Below are 23,102 nucleotides of genomic sequence, written 5' to 3' on the forward strand. Positions count from 1 at the left end.
CAAAACTCTATGCTTGGTAGTACCACACTTAAATGCTGTCGTTGGTTAACAAAATTCTTCCAACTTAGCTAGGAATCAAACAATACAATTTAGGCATTCTCTCCTGCCTCTGTATAACATTCGTTCTTTTAAAAGTTTTTATTTTTAAAATATTATATCAAGAAAATTATCATTCTATATTAGCCTAATAAGAAAAAATAACTTGAAAATTTTTTCACATGAATAATACTAATACTTATAACCAAGAATAAACTGCATCCCTCAATACTAAACTCAAATGAAAACTAGAACATAGTTACTTACAGTTGTTTCTAATCATTTAACACTATCATCTGGATGACAGATGAAGAAACAGCCGAGTAGGCAATTAAGTGTTTACCCAATCCATTTTACAGAAATGGTACCCCAACTCCAGCTTACGTAAGTACTCAAACTAAAGTCCCCCTAGTCCCCATTAAAGTCTTGAAGAAAGCTGAAAGAGACAACTGTTACGATTTAGTCAAATAAAACTGGAATGACTTAGTGTTAAAATCTAGTCTGATTTGTTCAAATTGAGCAAGTAGATAGATATATATAACTAAGAAAGTATCGTGATTTTCTTCCCTACTAATGTAACAGAATGATTTCCTTTATGGAAAATCTTGAGCTCACTGGTCATTAAAGGAATCATTCTAGGGATGCCTGGATGGCTCAGTCAGTTAAGTGTCCAACTCTGGATTTCGACTCCGGTCATGATCTCTCGGTTATGAGACTGAGCCCCACATCGGGCTCTGCGCTGAGTGTGGAGCCTGCTCGGGATTCTCTCTTTCCCTCTCTCTCTCTGCCCCTCCCCTGCTTGCACACAAGTTTGTTAACTCTAAAAAAATAAAGAAAAGGAGGCTTTCTATTCAAAGTCCATGACTATGAAATACTACTTTTTCCTCACTTTTTGTACAGTATCTGTAAAAATCAAATCTAGTGTTTATAAGCTTTCAAACTGAAAAGGCTCCAACAAGAGGAAACAGAAAGGAAGGGTTAAATATCAAACAACTACCTATTCCAAGTCTCAATGAAATGCAGTCATAACAGATTTATAGTATGACTATAGAAAACTCACAAGCTTTCAGTTTGGTTTACTTTTGGGTACTGCTGACTTTAAAATGATAACTGGGGTGCCTGCCTGGGTGGCTCAGTCGGTTGGGTGTCCGACTTTGGCTCCGGTCATAATCTCGTGGTTCATGAGTTCTAGCCCCACGCATCGCAGAGCCTGGAGCCTGTTTTGCATTCTGTGTCTCCCTGTCTCTCTCTGCCCCTCCTTTGCTTGTCTCTGTCTCTCTCTCTCAAAAAAAAATAAACATTTAAAAATAAATAAATAAAATGGTAACTAATCTTACAGACATGTTTTAAAAATCTTTTGGTGGGAAATTGTTCTGAAGACAAAGGTCTTCATTACAAAGACAAAACAAAGCTGAAAAATCATTATGAATTCCAGTTTTTCTAAGCAATGACTAATGAAGGTTATATGGGTAGTCAACACAAGTTACTCTTTAATTGATGTTAGTTATTTTGAAGACATAGCAAAGTGAAATTTTATCCTTCACAAGGAAAGGGTAAAACACTTTAATTCTGCTTCTATATCTCATTCAAGACAGCCTATTAGAATGGAGTTGGGTGGGAATCAGAGTTATGATTGGGTATAGATTTTAACATAGATTACCTCTGTGAATGAACTGCACTTCACTCCAGGACAGTTACTCAGGTAAGACAAAGAACAGTTCTATAGTTAAATTATCAAATAAAAGGGGTCAGGGTAAAGTTTAAAAAGGAAATACTGTGGGTTGTAGGCCTTAATGGATGTAAATAGGTACTACTATAGACAACAGCTTATGTAGTAGATGGTTTTGTTTTTGCTCATTAAGATTAATGTGATTGATTATATTTCTTCAAGTATTTATTACAAGTTACAAAATTTGAAAACATCCTAGAATTGTTAACTCTGGTTGATTCAGGGCTAGATCAGCTGGCTGGAGAGGCAGAGAGGGGGAAATCTTTATAATATACTTTGGTATATTTTGAATTTCATATTATATGAATGAGTTCCTGTATTCAAAATAAATACAAAATTTAAAGTCCTTTGTATTATATATCACCAACACTTGTTTTTCCTTATTTTGGAGAGGGAGGCATATAACAATTTGCTTTACCCTGATGTGCCAATTAAAAAAAATATTATACCTCCAACTACCTATGCCATAGTTTTTACCTACACTACCAAGCAAAGAAAGCAAGCAAGCAGACTGGGGGTAACACTGTGATGATTCCCTTGTTCCTCTTACAGTAAGTATAGATAATGAAGGGAGAGGGGATAAAAAAGCAGTTTTCATTCATTGCTTTTGTGCTGATTAAGAACTTAGTGCCTTTTCTGGAAACAAATCATATTTAGAGGAAATAAGATTCCAAAACTGTATTACTTGGGACAACAGTGAGAAGACAACAGGTTACCATGTTGACATGTAGACTGTAATATCAGCATTGCACATTTTGCGTACATTTAAAATAAGAATTTTGGGGGCGCCTGGGTGGCGCAGTCGGTTAAGCGTCCGACTTCAGCCAGGTCCCGATCTCGCGCTCCGTGAGTTCGAGCCCCGCGTCAGGCTCTGGGCTGATGGCTCAGAGCCTGGAGCCTGTTTCCGATTCTGTGTCTCCCTCTCTCTCTGCCCCTCCCCCGTTCATGCTCTGTCTCTCTCTGTCCCCAAAATAAATAAACGTTGAAAAAAAAAAATTAAAAAAAAAAAAAATAAAAAAATAAAATAAGAATTTTGATTCATGTTTATGGTACTTCCCACAGTCAAAAGTTTTGGTACGCTGCTGAAAAATACATAAGCAAAAAGTCTACAGCTATGGACACTCCACATTAAAACTAACCAAACATTCTTAAAATGAAAAAAGTTTATTCAAATTCTTTATGCCAGACCTCTTAGACTTCTACGGTTTACATGGATGCATTTTATCTCTTTTCCCCCTTTATCAAGAAGCTTAGGTTAAAGGGGTACCTTCAGACTCTTAGGCTGTTGTCGAACCTCCATGACATGCTTTCGCCTTAGTTCTCGTTCTCTTCGCTTGTTATATTCCAGCTGGTTTGTAAGCTCAGTCTGATGCTGCAATCTGATCAACTCACAGCGCATCTTCTGAATTGTGTTGAGGTGACGGAACTCCAGTTCTTGCATGGATTCATGTTGTCTCAGTAGCATGGCATGCTCTAAGTCCTTTTGAGTCTGCCTTTTATTTAACTCCTAATCCACAACACAAAAAGCAAAAGTATAATTTACTGCTGTATGATGCCTGGAAAAAATAATCCTAAGAAACAGAATAACCAAGAAATAGATGTAATCCTCTGATGTAATAATGGCTGCATCGTATTAGAGTTTTATAATATTTGCTGTAGTAAATAAACAATTAGCACATTTCCTTACACTGTTCATTTACTATTCATTAACACTACTTCATGCAGTGAGTTTAAAAGGTACCAAATCTATCTCAAGAGGTTTAATGTCCTCCCCTCTTTCCTTTCTTTATTGTTTTCTAGTTTTATATTTGAAGAGGGTTCACAAGTCATCCAGTGTATTTTTTCAGAGTATGCTATTCAAGTCTATTACATGCAGTATACCCAATGTAGTGTAGTGGTTAAAAACATGGACTGTAGAGCTAGGCTGCCTGTATTTTAAATCATAGCTCTGCTACTGATGAGCAGTAAGTCTTTGGGTTAGTTATTTAAACTCTTGGCTTCAGCTTCATCACTTCTCAAACGAAGATAATATAGCAATTTCGTAGATTTAATGCGAGGATGAAACAAGTTCATAAATGCGAAGTCCTCAGAATAATACCTAGCACATCATGCTCAATAAATTTTTTTCAGAATAAAAGGAACAAGTGTATCACATACAACAGACACACCCACACCCACACACACTGTAGAAGTGTAGAAGTGAAACTTGCCTCCTTTGCCCTTTCTCCAGAAGCCAACAGTTTGGTGCAAATGTTTCCGAAATATCCCCCCATGCTTATCATGACACATCTGTTATACAAAACCTACAGTTTTAAAACTGAATACCAATATACATTATAGGCCTGTACTGTGCTTTCTTCACCTAAAAATATAATGGACATACATCTTCACCAGATCAGATCAGTACATAAAGATCTTTTTTTTTTTTAAGTTTCAATGGTAAGGGGTGCCTGGGTGGCTCAGTTGGTTAAGCATCCAACTTCGGCTCAGGTCATGATCTCATGGCTCATGAGTTAGAGCCCCGCCATCAGGCTCTGTGCTGACAGCTCAGAGCCTGGAGCCTGCTTCAGATTCTGTGTCTCCCTCTCTCTCTGCCCCTCCCCCACTCACGTTCTGTCTCTCTCTCAAAAATAAATAAACATTAAAAAAATTTTTTTTTAAGTTTCAAAAGTAAGCTACTGCTTTGCAATTCCTAATTTTTCCATTTTTCTGCTTTAAACAAATTTTCAATAAATATCCATGGCATGATAGATACATCATATAACCATGTTACTGTTTCTTTAAAAAAAAAAAGTTTTTTAACGTTTATTTATTATTGAGAGACAGAGAGAGAGGCAGAGCATGAGCAGTGGAGGAGCAGGGAGAGAGGAAGACACAGAATTTGAAGCAGGTTCCAGGCTCCTGCTGCCAGCACAGAGCCCGATGTGGGGCTCGAACTCGCAAACCACGAGATCATGACCTGAGCCGAAGTCAGACGCTTAACCGACTGAGCCACCCAGGCGCCCAATGTTATTATTTCTTTAGGATACAGTCCCAGAAGTAGATTTGGTAAAAATATAGATGCATATTAAATTTTAAAACCTATTGCTGAATTATACTCCAAAAGGGCAGTATCAGTTTATACTTTATACTTACCAATACTGTCCATTTCCCCATGTTACCAGTCTTTTTAATTGTTCTTATCTAATTGATGCAACTGTTTTAATTTCAATTTCTTTAATTATTACTGAATTTGAACAGTTATGCTATACTTGAAGCTTATTTTAAGCCATCTTGGAAATAAATTTATCTATGTTCACAGTTATCCCTGATAAGAAAAAAAATTGTTTTCATTTTGATAAGAGTTTCTACACTTGACCAGTTAATAAATGTATGATTATAACAATGTGCTAAGTGGTAACACACAATTCATGGCACTCATTTCAGATCAAAAGGCATAAATCATCCAATTAACGTTCTCATATTTAAAAATTAATACTTCATTCATGGATAAATAATAAATATTATTTATTTAATAAATATTTATTGAATGCCTACTATGGGCCAGACACTAGGGATACAAAGACCTGTACAAAACCTATGACTTCACATAATTTCCATTCTAGCTGGGAAGAGAGACTTCCCCCAAAAAGTGTATGTGTAAGAGAAAAAAGTACAAAGAAGAACATTTAAAGAAGGGAGAGGAGAGAGAGCTAGCTATATAGATTGGGTATCTGGGGAAGAAGGATTTAGGCAGAGAGGATTAATGAGTGTAAAGGCCTTATAACTGAGATGTGATGGGACTTATTTCTGATTTCATATCATTCAAACATACCTCCCTGACAAGGTCCTGCTCCAAGTTATGGCGTCCAAGTAACATTCTTCGCTTGAAGCGACGGCACTCCAGCTCTAGGTATTGCCTCTGTCGTCGAAGAAGATTAGCCTCTTCCTCTGCTTGGAAATGTTGTATATTCTCCTTCTGCTTTGAAAGCCATTCTTGTTTTTCCTTTTTTGGGGTGCTCTGGTTTTCATTCAGTTCCTGGCAACAAAAAAACAACTCAGTTCAAAATACATAAAAATTGGGGTAGCTGGGTAGCTCAGTCAGTTGAGCATCCGACTTCGGCTCAGGTCATGATCTAGTGGTTTGTGAGTTTGAGGCCCCACATTGGGCTTGCTGCTGTCAGCCTGTGAGCAGAACCCATTTTGGATCCTGTCCTCCTCTCTCTCTGCCCCTCCCTCACATGCACTCTCCCAAAAATAAACAAATATTAAAAAGAAAGAAAGAAAGAAAGAAAGAAAGAAAGAAAGAAAGAAAGAAAGAGAAAAAAACATAAAAATTAACTACATGAAAGTAGTTAATGTAATATTTGGTAGCTGGTAAATTTAAATAAAAGTACTGAATCTGTGTTCTCTCTAATGCTCAAACAGGGCAATGACCTTAAGGAGTTAGGTAAATAGTTTCCTTTTTCTTGAGTTACCGGTGAATTAGGACAGGAAAAGAGAAAAATACATTAGAAAACATGCATACCTTTTGGTTTTGCATAACTACAAGTATGATGACTCAAAAGTACATAATAATTGGTAAATGAAGTAAAACATATCTTTCTTTAAATCCATCCCAAGAATAGACAGAAGGTGGTGCTTTCAGGGGAAAATCAAATGTAAATTAAAGTTAGGGCTACAATACAGTTATGTCTCAGTTGGTTTTTGACATTCTAAATATCAAGCTTTTGGCAAGATTACGGATGCACTCAATATAAAAGACTTGGAAATTAAATGGAAAACCAACAAAACCAGGGGAGAACAGAGACATTCTTTATGAGTGGTATTTAATATTTGGCATTATAATACCACTAAACAAATAAAAACCAAGGCTTTTCTACAGCACTGTATTTATTTTTAAAATTTATTTATTTTTGAGAGACAAAAAGAACACACTTGTGCACGTGAGGGAGTGGGGCAGAGAGAAAGAGGGAGAGAAAGGGAGAATCCCAGGCTGGCTTCGCACTGTCAGTACAGAGCCTGATGCAGGGCTTGAACTCATGAACAGTGAGATCATGACCTGAGCTGAAATCAAGAGTCAGAACACTTAACCGACTGAGCCACCCAAGTGTCCCTCTATAGCATTTTAAATATCATCTTAGAAACTATCTAAATGAAATTGCATTTATATTGGGCAAGATGAGAACATTCATGATACACTCAATGAGACAAACCCTAGGATGTTAATACTAGCATATTTTCAACCTAAAAAAACATCAATATTGCAGAGAATACAAATCAGCCATCATTCCTAAGTGTAAGTTGATTTTTCAGAGACTACTAACCTTATGGTCCTTCCCCTGTTATTCAAGAAAGAGACCAATTCTTTCTAACTTTAGTTCACAAGATATTCAAACACATAAAAACAAACACATAAATTAGTAGTTCTCCAAAGAGGACATATATACACACACAGTATAGAAAGAGACAAGGAGAACACGGGCCACATTATACCCAAGGGTGTCTTTCTCAAAATCTTCTGCCAGGAAACTTCCCCACCAAAACTCTAGTATGTCCCTTCCTCTACACTGAGAATCACTATTCCAAATGAACACACACACACACACACACACACACACACACACACACACAGGCATACATACACAAGTTATACACCTAAAAGATTATTTAAACTAATATATCCATTAACATTCAACTCTTACTGCACTGGGAAACTGCATGCTGTTGGATATTTATTTACAATTGGGAATCCTATTTATAATCTTTTCAAACCCAATGTTCTAGTATAGAGTTTGACTCCTGTTATACAGAAAGAAATGTGCGGCTTTTTGTTTCACAGCTCATATATTTTTATTTCTAATCATTCAGTTACTTAATAAGTGCTTACAAAAGCTATTATAAATAAAATAACTTCTGTTGGCAGGAGACGATTCTTTTTAGACCCTACTCAACTGAGAATCTCAATCCACTGAAGAGTAATTGATTATAATCAATGTCTTCATTCAAACTGATAAACATTTTATGATGACAAAAAACAAACAAAAATTTTATCTTAGTGGCTCTATGAGTTGATCAACATCACATACAATCAGTAAGCAGACAACTGGCTTGAAAAAGTTTATAAAATAAGTACCTCCTTAAGCTGTTCCTTTCGAAGTTTATATTCTCTTTTCTGGGACTCCAAAAAACTATTTAGTTCTTTCTTCTGTTGAGCCTGAATATGTTGCTGAAATTTTTTCTCCTCATTGGCCATCACTTTAGCCTATAGAAATTTAGAAAATGGATCGAATTAGTTAAGTTGATACATTCAAAGCAACAGTTTAAGAAGACATTACCAAGGAGGTAATTTTCAACCAAAAATAGAAAATCAACATTGCTTCTCGGCCTTTTGGCTAAGATCAAGTGATCAGCATTAAGTATTACCAAAATGAGAATACCCAACAAATTAATTTTTTAAAGTTTACTTATTTGAGAGAGAGAGAGAGAGAGAGAGATTGAGAGAGAAAGAGAGAGAGAAAATGCACACAAACGAAGAAGGGGCAAGAGAAAGAGGAGAAATCCCAAGCAGACTCTATGCTCAGCACAGAGCCCCAAATGGGGTTTAATTTCACTAACCATGAGATCATGACCTGAGCCGAAATTAAGAGTCAGACACTTAACTGAGTGAGCCACCCAGGCATCCTCCCCACCAAATTATTCATAATTGTTACTCAGCATCCATATTTGAATTTCAGAGAACCAATAAAATGGAACCTGTCTTTAACATGATCTTTGGGGCGCCTGTATGGCTCAGTTGGTTGAGCATCCAACTTTTTGATTTTGGCTCAGGTCATGATCCCAGGGTCATGGGATGGAGCTCCATGGCAGGCTCTGTGCTGAGCATGGAGCCTACTTAAGATTCTCTCTCTCTCTCTGTCTCTCCCCCCCACCTCCCCTCTCCCCTGCTCACATGCTTTCTCTAAAAATAAAATAAAAAATAAATAAAATGTTGATTAATGTTTATACCTTTTCCCCCCATTTAACAGGAGTGTGTTCTCCCCCCAGTAAAACAAAACACACATTTATATATCACTTATCTACAAATGTGTGACTTTGTGTGACCAAAAATCATGACTTCTTATGTTGGTTGACTTCTTCAAGTTAAACCCTGACCTTTTATTTATATATTAAATAATATGAAAATATTAAATATCAGATATATGCATCATATTGTTATCTTTCTTTTTTTTAAAGATTTTATTTGTAAGTGATCTCTACACCCAACATGGGGTTCAAACTTACAACTTATAACAAGAGTTGCACGCTCTAATGACTGATATGCACACCTTATTTCTGATTATATATGCAACGCATAAACATTGTAGAACATTTATGAAGTACAGAAAAACACAAAGAAGGAAAATCTTCCATGATTTTAGCACCCAGAGATAACCAATATAAACATTTTGGTACATATTCCTAACTTTTTCTAAGCATATATATTTTTAAAACAAATTTGTAATCATATTCTACATCCTGTTTCATGAATTGCTTTCCTAAGTATGTTAGAATCTACTTCTTCCTAAGTTATTGAAAATACTACCCAGCGCCCAATAGGATAGTTTTCTTTCACCAAATTATTTCAAAATCAAATATTTACTTTGATAAATATTTATTAATATGTAAATTAATAAATTTATATTATAAGCCACTACGATAAAGAGATAGTGGTTCTTTTTGGGGGAGAAGAAGGGTGAATAGGGTAGCTATGATAAATAATGCCTCAATGTGGACTAGTCAGACATATCTGAAGGTATTCTGTGAATTTACTGAGAAGCTTACATTGTACTTGACAAATTTGACTATCAAAATAAAATGAAACTGATGGGACAACAAAAACCTTTAGAAGAAAAGGTTTCACAAAACATTAATACTAAAAAATGTACTTTTATCATATAGTAGAATGACATTTATTTGTAAATAAACAAATGGGCTAAACCTTAATCTGAATCTCTTAATCTTTAATTATTGTCTGATATAAAAATGCTGGTCTAAATTTAAGGAAGATTTCCAAAAAATACACAAGGAAGAGAATCATGAATGATTTTTTTTGAGACCTGAGCCACCTTATTGATAGGTGATTTATCAAACTCTTCAGATAACCAGAGTACCTGAGGGCCAGAAAGGTTGAATGATTTACCCACCGTGACACTATAAACCTATCAAGTATCAGGAAACAATCCCATGTCTACTGGTTCCCAGACACAGTACTTCATACTATACATGTTATATAAATATCCCTCCCTTTCTCCAATTGATTTGTTTGGTTCTGAGGAAAAGATACTCTAATATCAAAATGTTATCTTGGTTAATTCTGGGATGGTCACAAATTAATAATACTGAATCAATCACCTCTTTTTCCATAGCAGCCTGATGTTTTTTGATAAGTTTCTCCATCTCTGCAGCAAAATTGTTACGCTGAGTTTCAAGATCTTTGTCTAATCTGAGGCGATGTTCATCCATCTCAGCCTTTAGCTTATTTTCCAGAGTCATCAGTTGCTTTTGATGTTGCCGCCTCATTCTCTTATAGCCAGACATCTGTTCTCTAAGCTCAGAGTCCTGCTCATGTTCTTGCATTTGCCTTGTAACCTAGACATACAAACAATAGAGAAAAAAGAATAAAATAAAGCAACACATTTCTTTCAAAAGCATTTTAAGACCACTCTGCTGTTAACTAAGCAGGCAATTAATGTAAAAGATCCCATTTAGCCAAAACAATCTTGAGGAGCATACAAAAATTGGAAGACATACACTTCAGCAACCAAAACAGTGTGGTACTGGTATAAGGACAGGCTGAATAGACCAAAGGAACAGAATAAAATCCAGAAACAGAGCCACACATAGTTAATTGGATTTTCTACCAAGGAGTCAAGTTAATTAAAAAAGGAAAGTGTTTTTTAACAAATCCTGCTGAGGGGCACCTGGGAGGCTCAGTCAGTTAAGCTTCAGACTCTTGATTTCGGCTTAAGTCATGATCTCACGGTTCAGTTTGGGAGATCGATCCCCGAGTTAGACTCCGTGCTGGGCACAGAGCCGGCTTAGGATTCTCACTCTCTCTGCCCCTCCCTAGCTCACACTCTCTAAAAAAAAAAAATCCTGCTGAAACAACTGGTTATTTGTATAAAAAATAAAGAAATAAACCTTGGCTCATATATCATTCCATATACAAAAATTACTTTGAAAAGAATCATGTGACCTAAACATAAAACTCAGAATCATAAAGCAAAAGAAAACATGGGACTACCATCATTACTTGGGTAAACAAATATTTCCTGGACAGGATACAAAAGGTACTGATTATAAAGAAAAAAATGTATAAATTGGATTTTTAAATTGAGCTAAAAATTCACATAGCATAAAATTAATCATTTTTAAAAATTTTCTTTATTTGTAAGTAATCTCTATACCCAGTGTGGGTGATGGCATTCTTGACCCCACATGTCATACAGATTCATGGGCCACTGCATGGGATTTATAAAGTCTGCTTATGTAGCTGATAACTCAGATAACTTTTTTACTCAGATACATCTTTTTTTACTTCCTGTCATATTTTCTAACAGCCTACTTTTCATATGATATCTTAATGTAATTTCTTTTTATCCAGTGTATCCTTTATCATGTTTTGGTCCTACTTAATCTGACTGATAAGGGTAATAAGCACCCCACTACAACAACATCCTTGTTGATATATGATCCTTTTTTTAAGTTTTTTTAAGTTCATTTATTTATTTTGAGAGAGAGAAAGACAGGGCAGAGGAGGGAGAGAATCCCAAGCAGTCTCCACACTGTCAGTGCAGAGCCCAATGAAGAGGTCAAGCTCACAGACCTTGTGATCATGACCTGAGCCAAAATCAAGAGTTGGGACACTTAACCAACTGAACCAGTCAGGCACCCCCATAATCCACTTTTTATTGTTATTTGGGAAATCAGAACTATATTTTGAATACATCAAACTGAATTACTTGCCATTTCACAAACATTCCCCCATTTTGGTTAGCCTCGGTTATTTCCTTACTGTTAATTCTTATATTGTAGAAATAACTTTTTCTTCCTCTCTGTGCCTAAAACCAACTAATTATTAAAATCTCAACCAATTTCTTTTATAAATACTTCCTTTATGCCACAAACCAAAAATAATCTGAATTCCTATTTAGTACCTTCTAGCCCTCTTAAGCATTTGATATATTCTAATATATTAGTTATTTCTGTACACCGTGAAGACATTACTAGTTTAATGTCTCTCAGAGTATTCTATATAGTATCTTATAAAAGGCACTTAAATGTTGAATGGGTATTTTATAAAATAATCCTCAGATACAAAAAAATAAGACATAGTCATAACCTGAGTATAGATGCCACAATCCAAAATGAAAAATGTATTTCTTCTTAAAAAATATTTATTTATTTTGAGAGAGAGCAAGCATGCAAGCATGAACAGGGGAGGGGCATAGAGAGAGAGGATGAGAGAGAATCCCTAGCAGGCTCCTTGCTGTCAGTGCAGAGCCCAACATGGAGCTTGATCTCATGAACCGTGAGATCAAGACCTGAGCCAAAACCAAGAGTTGGATGCTTAACCTACTGAGCCACCCAGGCATCCCTGAGAAATGTATTTCTAATTCAAGGGAAGAACATACCAGTGATGCTGTCCGTATAGTAGCAAAGTGTTCCCGATTACGATAGTGTGATTTATGACGAGACACTTGAGGTGGAGATTGTGGATCTGATGCTCTTGTTCTAGGATCTCCCTCTTCTCTGTAATTTTCTTCCTCCTAAGCAAAGAAGGAGACAATACTATTTGAGGTGAACAAATACAGTTCACTTGAACTTTCAAGAAAATTTAGAGACCATGTGGTCAATTTATCTTAAAGAAATAATTTTAAAAAGTAAAAACAAAAATTGAGAATGCTGACATTTTATTTTCAATATAATTAGAATCAGGAAACATTATTCCCTAAGTGTATGAAACAGCACACAGATTTAGGATAAGGAAATATATGAGGTTAGATTTATATCCTAATTATTATATATAAAATGGAAAAGGTTTAATAATTTTAAACAGCAGTCAAAAATTAATTACTCTAAGGCTCTTGGGTTTTGAAAACAATAATATATCTTTTTTTTTTTGAAAACAATAATATATCTTAAAAATACTTTTATAATACTTCTGCCTTCTGTCCAAAGTAAGTAATCAAAAAGTAACTGTAAATCTTTTAAGAAATGATGTCTTTCCTTATATATAGCTTAGTTCATTAACTGAAGAGGAAGTAAATTAAGTAGCAACCAACTAATTGTGGGAATAATCTTATTTTACTGCTGATTCTACTGCCTAAGGATGCAAAAATTAAACATGAGTTTGTCCTGAATAATACCACCATCATTCCTAAGCACTATTTGTGGGAGTGTAGTAAAATATATATAAAATTTGCCATTTTAACCATGTTTAGATGTACAATTCAGTGGCAATAATTATATTCTCAATGTTACACCACTACCACCATTTCCAAAACTTTTCCATCACCCCAAATGGAAATTGTATCTATTAACAAAAACTCTCCATTTTATCCTCCACTCAAGTCCCTGGTAACCACTAATCTACTTTGTGTCTCTACGAATTTGCTTATTCTAGATATTTTATGTAAGTGGAATTATGCAATATTTCCTTTTGCATCTGGCTTAATACCCCTTAGTGTTAACATTTCAAGGTTTACTTGCGTTGTAGCATATATCAGAATTTCATTCTTCTTTATAGCCGAATAATATTCCATTGTATGTATATACCATGGTTTATTTATGTATTCATCTGTTGATGAATACTTGGGTTAGTTCTACCTTTTAGTTCTTGTGCCTAATAAGCTTCTAGGTAATACTATAAGCTGTGAAGTTAAAAAGGAAGTATTCCTATTAGTTACTAAAAACAAGTTACCTGACTTTCAAATGTTTTCAAGAAAATTAAAAATTTTGCACTCAAAAGTATGAAGAATAATGTAGCAAAAATCATATTTCCTTTTTTTCTAAATATAATTTACTGTCAAGTTAGCTAACATACAGTATATACAATGTGCTCTTGGTTTCAGGAGTAGGTTCCCATGATTCATCGCTTACATACAACACTCAGTACTCATCTCAACAAATGCCCTTCTCAATGCCCATCACCCGTTCCCCCCGCCCTGCCCCCTCCTTCAAGCCTTAGTTTGTTCTCTGTATTTAAGTCTCTTATGGTTTGCCTTCCTCTCTGTTTGAAACTATTGTTTTCTCCTTCCCTTCCCCCATGGTCTTCTGCTAAGTTTCTCAAATCCCACATATGAGTGAAAACATGGTATCTGTCTTTCTCTGACTGACTTATTTCACTTAGCATAATACCCTCCAGTTCCATCCACATTGCTGCAAATGGCAACATTGCCAAGTAGTATTTCTCACTGCCAAGTAGTATTCCATTGTATATATGAACCACATCTTTATTTTAAAGATGTAAACATTACAGACAATGCAAGTCACTTTTGATCATTACCCACTGCAATCCTTTTTCCTACTCCCCAAAGACAACCATTATCATGACTTTCAAGTGTATACTTACTATTTGTAAATATTTTAAATACTTTATTTTTCATGAAACTAACTTCAAATTATATATTACCTAGTGTTTCTATATATGTCTTTCTTCTAAGATTTTTAAAATATTCTTTTTGTATTCTCAAAACAATAGGTTCCCAAATGCAGATATTATACTGGGAATTAACAAGCCTAATGTCACTTTAAAATAAGTTACCGAAAAATGTTCCAAAGTTCTGAAACATCCAAGACAAGCTCCTTATTAAACTAATCAGATAAAGAAAATTATTTACCAAAGCTGAAATTTTTTTTCACTGAAACCCAAATACTCACAGGTTTTAAATGGATGACAGAACTATTAGACATCACTGTGTGGTCTCCCTCCATCATATCTAGCTCACTCTTGTCATCTGAGGCATCTGGAAGACTGTTAACACTACTACTTTGGCTACTGGCACTGATGGACATACTGGGAATAGACTGATTACTTCCGACACTATTCACTGTTCCTGTCCGGCCAACACCATGATCTTGTTCCTAAGGGAAAAAAGCATTAGGTTCAAGTATCTTTATCTCTTTTGAATTGCTACTTATAATCACTTATCACAGTGCTTGGCACACAATCTTTAAGAAAGAAAATTAGAGGTCTATTGTGAGAAATTCCCTGTATTTGCCAAGACCAGGAAGGAAGTTTAGCAGCTGAAAAACAAACAAAATAAAAATGACCAACACCTAAATAACAAAAAGCCCAACCATGTCAAAAATTCAGTTAATCATTTATGGGTTATTTCTACAGTGTAGCATTTTCTTTAATTTGTCACTTTTGAAATCTATTTCTACCACACATCTCATGGGGTATAGAGAAAATTTTGCTCATTTCTCAATAACTCCCATACTTAAAATACACACCAGTCATTTTTAATTTTATAAATAACCCCTTTTAGTTATTTTTTAAGGAAGCCTTTTAAGTATATTTTCCTTCCTCAGAATATATTATCTAGCCTATCCTTCTTTCATCAATTTAGTATTAATTCCCATCTATTTTTTGTAAATTAAAAATTATGTATTACCTATACATTTAATCACATTCGTAAGAATGTTTTATGAAGTAACCAGGCAAGCCATGTTATCTGGGCACCAAAATTCTGTAAGATACGCAAAATTTAACACAGACATATGATTATATATATACATATGTGTATATATATATATATACACATATGTATATATATATCCCCAGCCTAAAAGAGATGCTGTTATAGATTTAACTACATTAGAATTTTATTAATTTTACAACTTTACTCAAATATTTCAGATATCTAAAAAAGCTCAAAGTAATCTTCTAGTGATCACTGTATGAACTAAAAAACAAAATGAACAACACCAAAACTGTAAGTTAAGAAAGTCTTGTATTTTCTAGTTCATTAATTATGTAGCACTATTAAAAAAGAAAAAGTAAAGTAAGTAACTATTGCTCCTGGTTTCAGAATGCAAACTGATCTCTCTGAAAAGTAGTAAAAAAGAATCAACAAATTCTGACAGGAACAAAGAAAAATGAAAATATTTAGAGTAAAAAAAGATAGCTCCACAAATATGTAGATTTCCTTGTGAGGAAGTTCTATAACATTTCTATTGCAAATTTATATTTCCATACCCTACAAAAGGCAACATGGAAAGAACTTGGCCTTGAGAGTGAGAGATACGTGAATTTGAACCCATATGAACCTATGAGAAATTAACCACTGAGCTTTGCTTTACTCATCTGTAAAATTGGTACTTTAGAACTGTGCAGATGGAATGAAATTATATAGAACTTCTGATTCAAGTATCCCTGGTGACAGAGCACAATGCTTTGTAATTCTAACGACTTCTGAATGAGTACTGTCAATTTCTAGAGTCTATAATTTCAAATACTTCCAAAAGCATGTCCCATGCAATCAGGTAATAAGGCAAAACAGGGTTCAGTAGCCAAAAAATTTGATGGAGTCTAGATTAAAGTTGAATAAGTTTCTTTAATAAAAGACTTTGCAGAGCTTTATCAGGTCATTGTGTACTACGAAGGGGTTAGGTTTAAAGAATGCAAAACCTTTTTTCCCTCCTGGGATCTTACAGGACCAATATTAAGAAAACACAATCTGGGAACCACTAATATAAAACATTCATGGCAAGACTAGGTGCATAAGGAAAGAAGCCAATAAAGAGGGCTCAATATTTGAGTCATTTCTAAGTTATTACCTCTTCTTCTTCCTGTGCTTCTACTGCTGGTCCGTTATGTGCCTCCTGGAAAAGGAGTTTCTTCATCTTTCGATACTGCAGATTGTCCAGCTCTCTTACTGCATCCTTTGTCCTTTGAATGAGATCTATTAACACTGTTTCAGGGCGCTCCCGAAGAACAAACATGTGCTGGATAAAAGAAGAAGGTGAAAGTCAGGTTGAAATTTATATATATATTTTTAATGCGTACAAATGTACCCCTTTCTCAAACAGTAGTTACTATCGTAATTAATCATAATAGATAATGCATATAATCTATAGCTATCTAATTCTACTACATTTTTGGCTTCTTAATTTACGAAATTGTCTTCTACATACACACACACACACACACACACACACACACTCTATGCATACTTAACTACCTCTGTGCATTTAATAGAAACATGATACCTTTGTTGGCTAAATGAAAATGCAGAGTTGAAATAAACAAAAAGTCCAATTAAACACTAAGAATTAAGTTCAACAGAGCCCTAAATAAAGGCTAAAAAAGGTTTACATATTCTTAAAACCGATTTCATAGAAAAGGCATGTACAGTTCTGAGCTGTATTAGGTTTCAACAGAAATGATTTTATGGTAAATTATGGTTAAAATCAAAAATGATTTTATAGTAACATAAACTTGGATAGTATGAGTTTCTTTATATGCTGTATAAACAACACTCCATAAAACACTAGCAGTTGATTAAAAGCCATTGTATAGTGATTTTTACCACTAACATTTAATAAATTCAACCTTATCAAATACAGAAAAGTACAAAGAACAATTCTATCATTATCACTGTTACATTTTGATACATTTCTTCAGAAATTTTCTATGTATAAATTTTGATTTATAGAAACACAGCATACAGGGGCGCCTGGGTGGCTCAGTCGGTTAAGCGTCCGACTTCAGCTCAGGTCATGATCTCACGGTCCGTGAGTTCGAGCCCCGCGTCGGGTTCTGGGCTGATGGCCCAGAGCCTGGAGCCTGCTTCCGATTCTGTGTCTCCCTCTCTCTCTGCCCCTCCCCCGTTCATGCTCTGTCTCTCTCTGTCTCAAAAATAAATAAACGTTAAAAAAAAAAGAAACACAGCATACAGACTGCAGAAAGACACCTTTTGCCTTGAGTTCTGTGAAATGTCCTTGAATTCTTGTAATACTTTTTACCTTTGTTAGTTCAAAAGCATTTCTTCTTTAAAGAATTTTTTTTGCCTTTTGATTTTTTTATTACTCAAAAAACTTCATTTTTTTATTTAGCTTTCTGATTCTGTGCTTATGCCTTCAACACTTTAACGATTTTCTGCTCCTCAACAGGAGAGCACACTTGATCCTGTCCCAAACACATATAGCACACCATAGGCCCTGCTGATGTATTTTTCGTTTTAGATAATCTCATAGGAACTGTAAGTGTCACAGCATAAACTCCTCAAAGTCAGTCTGGGCACACACCACATGGGGATTTTGGTGCTTTCCCACCCTTCTTTGTATAAAGAAGATTCTATTACCAGGGGTTCAGGACAGCCTAGTTTTGTTAGAACCTATATTGTATGTAGGACAGCCTATGACAGTATGTCAAATGCTGGACCATTCTGAATGCCTAAAGACACCATCCCCAGAAGAGGAAAAAGCTTCTGTAAAGAATTTTAATTATATGATATTTTATTCTACTTTCACTGTCGTAAGTATTGTTATTTCAAACTCATAAACACGAGGCCTATAGATTTTTAATTCTGAGATCGCTTCATACATTAAAATTTTTTTCTATTAGCTCTTTTTATGATGAACTGTAACAGAAATATAATTAGACCAAAGGGAAAGTACCAAATAGATAATTCCTATCATTTTCAGTAAGGCTGTGCCAATACATGCTATGAACTAGCAAAATGAATACTGTATGCAGACTTGGGATCTAACCACCAAATATCCAGGTCTCATCTCATGGGTTGTGTTATCATCACCAAATCACTTCTTTGCCTATAGTATAAGAAGACAGATTCTTTTTCCTGAGCCTTAGAAAGGTTAAGGTATCATGATTTACAATATTCGGTCTTCTTATCCAAAAATAATAAATCTTAAATTTCTAAGTTTAATAGTTTTCTACATATAAACCTTGCTTATTTAGGGGCACCTGGGTGGCTCAGTCGGTTGGGCATGCAACTTCAGTTCAGGTTATGATCTCACTGCTCGTGGGTTCGAGCCCCGCGTCGGGCTCTGTGCTGACAGCTCAGAGCCTACAGCCTGCTTCCAATTCTGTGTCTCCCTCTCTCTCTGCCCCTCTCCCACTCATGCTCTCTTTCTCCCAAAAATAAATAAATGTTAAATCTTGCTTATTTATCACTAACATAATTTCTAGCTATACTAAGCCTTTTGTTACTATTATAAATACCTATTTACCTAGGCTTTCATTTCTGAGACTATGAATGAACTTACTGCCTCAAATCCCACAATCATTACTGAAACTATATTGTTCTTCTACATACTGTGGTTCTAAATAATACAATCAAATTTCAGTTTCTTTGTATCTTTGATGTGTGTTAGTGAAAATAAATTAAACCTCTCTGAAATTATAGAACATTCATGTAAAAATGGTCTACTTAAATCTTATAGTGAAAAATCAACAATATCCTTTAGGGGCACAAGGAGACAGTCAAATCCTGCTTTATCTAGATGTTTCTCTACTACTGCTTTATCTAGATGTTTTAGGAACTATATTAAGTTCAACAATGTTATTATTGCTATTAATAACATGGCCAACCTCCAAATAAAATAATCAATTTTTGAGAATAAAGAGCATACACTAATCATGTGTTTAAACTAAGTAACCAAACACATTGAAAACCGAATAGAATTTACATGATTCTTAGAATATTTTCATTGCCAAGTTAGAAAAATTATTTCCAAAAAGGAAACAGAAACATGATATGCATTTTTAACAGTTTCTTTTAAAAGCTCTTTTCTCCCACAATAATTATACAGATATATTATACACCATTTCTCTTTCTTTCATATTATTTTAATATACAACTGATAAATATATAAAGCGTGGCAGACATAAAACTTAAATGAGAGCACCTGGGTGGCTCAGTCAGTTAAGCATCTGACTTCTACTCAGGTTATGATCTCAAGGTTAATGGGTTCGAGTCCTGTGTTGGACTTTGTGCTGACAGCTCAGAGCCCAGAACCTGCTTCGGATTCTGTGTCTCCCTCTCTCTGCCCCTGCCCCACTCGCACCCTCTCTCTTTCTCAAAAATAAATAAACATTAAAAATTTTTTTTAAATTAAATCCAAAGTTAAACTTTGTTTTACTAACTTTGAAATATGACATTGTTCCACATGAATTAAAATATGGAGTTATAACTCATGAATATATTCTTGCACTTACAAATGGCCAGTTGGTAGTATTTGGAATATACAACTATATGTTCTATTCAGACATGGTACAGCAGTTAATTAATTTTGGAAAAACAAATGAAAAAACTCTAAGAAAAGTTCCAAAAGAGAAGAGTATATAAAATGAGCATTTTAGTAAAAAATTAGTAGAGCATACTTTATTATTTTTTTTTTTAATTTTTTTTTCAACGTTTTTATTTATTTTTGGGACAGAGAGAGACAGAGCATGAACGGGGGAGGGGCAGAGAGAGAGGGAGACACAGAATCGGAAACAGGCTCCAGGCTCTGAGCCATCAGCCCAGAGCCTGACGCGGGGCTCGAACTCACGGACCGTGAGATCGTGACCTGGCTGAAGTCGGATGCTTAACCGACTGCGCCACCCAGGCGCTCCAGTAGAGCATACTTTATACTGACACAAAATCAAAAAAAGAATAAAACACCTTCTTTAAATTATTTTAATTTCTTAAGGGTAGAAAACAGACCAAGTAAAACTGACCTTTAAAAGTTCCTCTGATGTAGGGCGATCTTGAGGGATTTTCTGGAGGCAAGAATCTACAAAGTTGCGAAAATAATCAGACCTATTGTAAAGGAAAGTATCAAGTGAACATATTGCTATTTCCTTTTAAAACACATCCACAAACCATACAGAGAAGATCAGCATAGTCCCTGTGCAAAGACGACATGCAAATTCATGAAGTATTCCATATTTCTGAGCAATAGGTGTTGTATGTAAGTGTCAAATTACTAAATTCTACACCTGGAACTAATTTTACACTATATGTTAACTGGAATTTAAATAAAAACTTAATTAAAGAAAACAACATCCACAAATCAAGGCATGTGCCTACTGGTGGGAGGGGGAATGGAAAAGGAATTATCAAAAAAAAAGCAGATAAAATATATTGTATATTTTATATAAATCTATGAAAATCTATTTAATTTTTTTTAATGTTTATTTATTTTTGAGACAGAGAGAGACAGAGCATGAATGGGGGAGGGTCAGAGAGAGGGAGACACAGAATCTGAAGCAGGCTCCAGGCTCTGAGCTGTCAGCACAGAGCCCGACGTGGGGCTCGAACCCACAGACCATGAGATCATGACCTGAGCCGAAGTCAGACACTTAACCGACTAAGCCACCCAGGAACCCCTATGAAAATCTATTTAAAGGAACCAATGAATCTTTACCATTTTCCAAGGACAAATTTACACAGATTATTTAAAAAATCCTGCTCCCACAAGTTAAGAAACAAAACAAACGAGCAAAGGGGGGCAGAGAGGGAAGGAGTGGGGGGAGGGGGGAGAGAGAGGCTCAAACCAAGAAATGGACTCTTAACTATAGAGAACTGATGGTTGACAAAAGGGGGGTGTGTGGGGGGATGGGTTAAATAAGTGATGAGGATTAAGGAGTGTACTTGTCATGAGCCACAGGGTGATGTATGAAATGCTCAATCACTATATTGTACACCTGAAACTTACATTACACAGTATGTTAACTGGAATTTAAATAAAACTTAAAAAAAAAATCCTACTCCCACATATTTAAATATCATAACTTGTTCTATATTGAGGCAAAATTAGGGAAGCCAATCTTTCTTCTTTGCATTCAAATTTAAGATAACATTCTTTTCAATTTTTTGTTTCTTTTCTCTAAGCCATCTCTCTTTTTTTTTTTTTAATTTTTTTTTAACGTTTATTTATTTTTTTTGAGACAGAGAGAGACAGAGCATGAACGAGGGAGGAGCAGAGAGAGAGGGAGACACAGAATGGGAAGCAGGCTCCAGGCCCCGGGCCATCAGCCCAGAGCTCGACGCGGGGCTCGAACCCACGGACCGTGAGATTGTGACCTGAGCTGAAGTGGACACTCCACGACTGAGCCACCCAGGCGCCCTGCCATCTCTCTTTCTTGTTTGCCTCTTGGATCATCTTCTCTATTGCAACTTTAGAACATCAATCTATTTGTTTTGGAGGGAGCAGTTTTACACCTAAGTATTTAGTATTCCTAAATAAGTGCATAAACTTCCATTAAGCCCAGAAAATCAATTTAGATATTTTGTAAAACATCAAAAGTCTGCAATGTATTTTTATTTTATTATTTTTTTTTATTTTAAACATTTTTTTTTCAACGTTTTTTTTCTTTATTTTTGGGACAGAGAGAGACAGAGCATGAATGGGGGAGGGGCAGAGAGAGAGGGAGACACAGAATCGGAAACAGGCTCCAGGCTCCGAGCCATCAGCCCAGAGCCTGACGCGGGGCTCGAACTCACGGACCGCGAGATCGTGACCTGGCTGAAGTCGGACGCTTAACCGACTGCGCCACCCAGGCGCCCCTGCAATGTATTTTTAAAAAATGCTTATTGTTCTGAGAGAGAGAAAAAGAGAGGGAGTGAGGATGAATCGGGGAGGGCAGAGAGGGAGAAAGAATCCCAAGCAGGCTCCATGCTAACATCACAGGGATTGAATGAGGTCACGAACCATGAGCTCGAGACATGATAACTGACTGAGTCACCCAGGTGCTCTAGAAGTCTGCAACATATTATTATACAATGTTACTGATGAGGGTGAGGAAGGTAGTAATAATTACTTAATCAATGTTTGTCTTTCCATATTCACATAAGATTTTAAATTCCTTGAAGGCAAGAATTCTTTTTTGAATTCCTATGTATCAAAGAGTGTAACAATAGTCTGTGTTCAATATATTTATTACTAACATATACCATGATGGTAAACTCTGTGCCAGAAGATTCCTTCTACATATCTCTAAACAGGTAACAATGATCTACAAATCTGCCTTAAATATATAATCTTAAAAAAAATAAAGTTTCACTAATTTATGTAACTACTTGCGAATTTAAAAGTATTTAGCATTTTAGATATCTCCCCAGAAGTTTTTAAATGCTAGATATACTTGAATATACTTAGATACATACACTAAAATTTTCTATCAATGATAAAAATTCTAGTTTTCTAAAACTGTCAATCTGTCCTCTATAAAGTTCTTTACATGAATGAACTAATTTTATCAAATCAAGGAAGCACTAGAACATGGAATAACAAACCATTCTAAATATAAATATCATAGTAACAATTAGAACAATCGCAAAGTTATGAATTATCTGATAAT

The 23,102-nt window shown here is 35.3% G+C and overlaps 1 protein-coding gene, 1 long non-coding RNA gene and 2 pseudogenes across 3 annotated transcripts in view; 2 read left to right on the forward strand and 2 right to left on the reverse strand.

Moving 5' to 3' along the window:
- TAOK1 (TAO kinase 1) overlaps window positions 1-23,102 on the reverse strand; it is a 147,471-nt gene that overhangs the window by 22,417 nt on the left and 101,952 nt on the right. The window contains exons 10-17 of one of the 2 annotated variants that reach the window (XM_025917974.2): window positions 20,478-20,559; window positions 16,571-16,738; window positions 14,669-14,872; window positions 12,421-12,555; window positions 10,139-10,375; window positions 7,881-8,009; window positions 5,580-5,783; window positions 3,033-3,272 (exon numbers count right to left, since the gene is read on the reverse strand). In XM_025917974.2, coding sequence (XP_025773759.1) covers window positions 3,033-3,272; window positions 5,580-5,783; window positions 7,881-8,009; window positions 10,139-10,375; window positions 12,421-12,555; window positions 14,669-14,872; window positions 16,571-16,738; window positions 20,478-20,559 — 1,399 coding nt within the window. The remainder of the gene's footprint in view (window positions 1-3,032; window positions 3,273-5,579; window positions 5,784-7,880; window positions 8,010-10,138; window positions 10,376-12,420; window positions 12,556-14,668; window positions 14,873-16,570; window positions 16,739-20,477; window positions 20,560-23,102) is intronic. The other variant, XM_086686421.1, reaches the window with a different exon arrangement.
- On the forward strand, window positions 1,604-22,065 carry LOC147574161 (uncharacterized). The gene is made up of 2 exons (XR_015243960.1): window positions 1,604-1,738; window positions 21,694-22,065. It is a non-coding gene; the product is annotated as an uncharacterized LOC147574161 (long non-coding RNA).
- On the reverse strand, window positions 17,713-19,990 carry LOC147574162 (large ribosomal subunit protein eL34 pseudogene; annotated as a pseudogene).
- LOC112855811 (U6 spliceosomal RNA) lies at window positions 20,593-20,692 on the forward strand (annotated as a pseudogene).

Source organism: Puma concolor, chromosome E1 (genome assembly GCF_028749965.1).
Source record: "Puma concolor isolate L17-30 chromosome E1, mPumCon1.1.hap2, whole genome shotgun sequence".
Classification (NCBI taxonomy): Eukaryota; Metazoa; Chordata; class Mammalia; order Carnivora; family Felidae; genus Puma; species Puma concolor.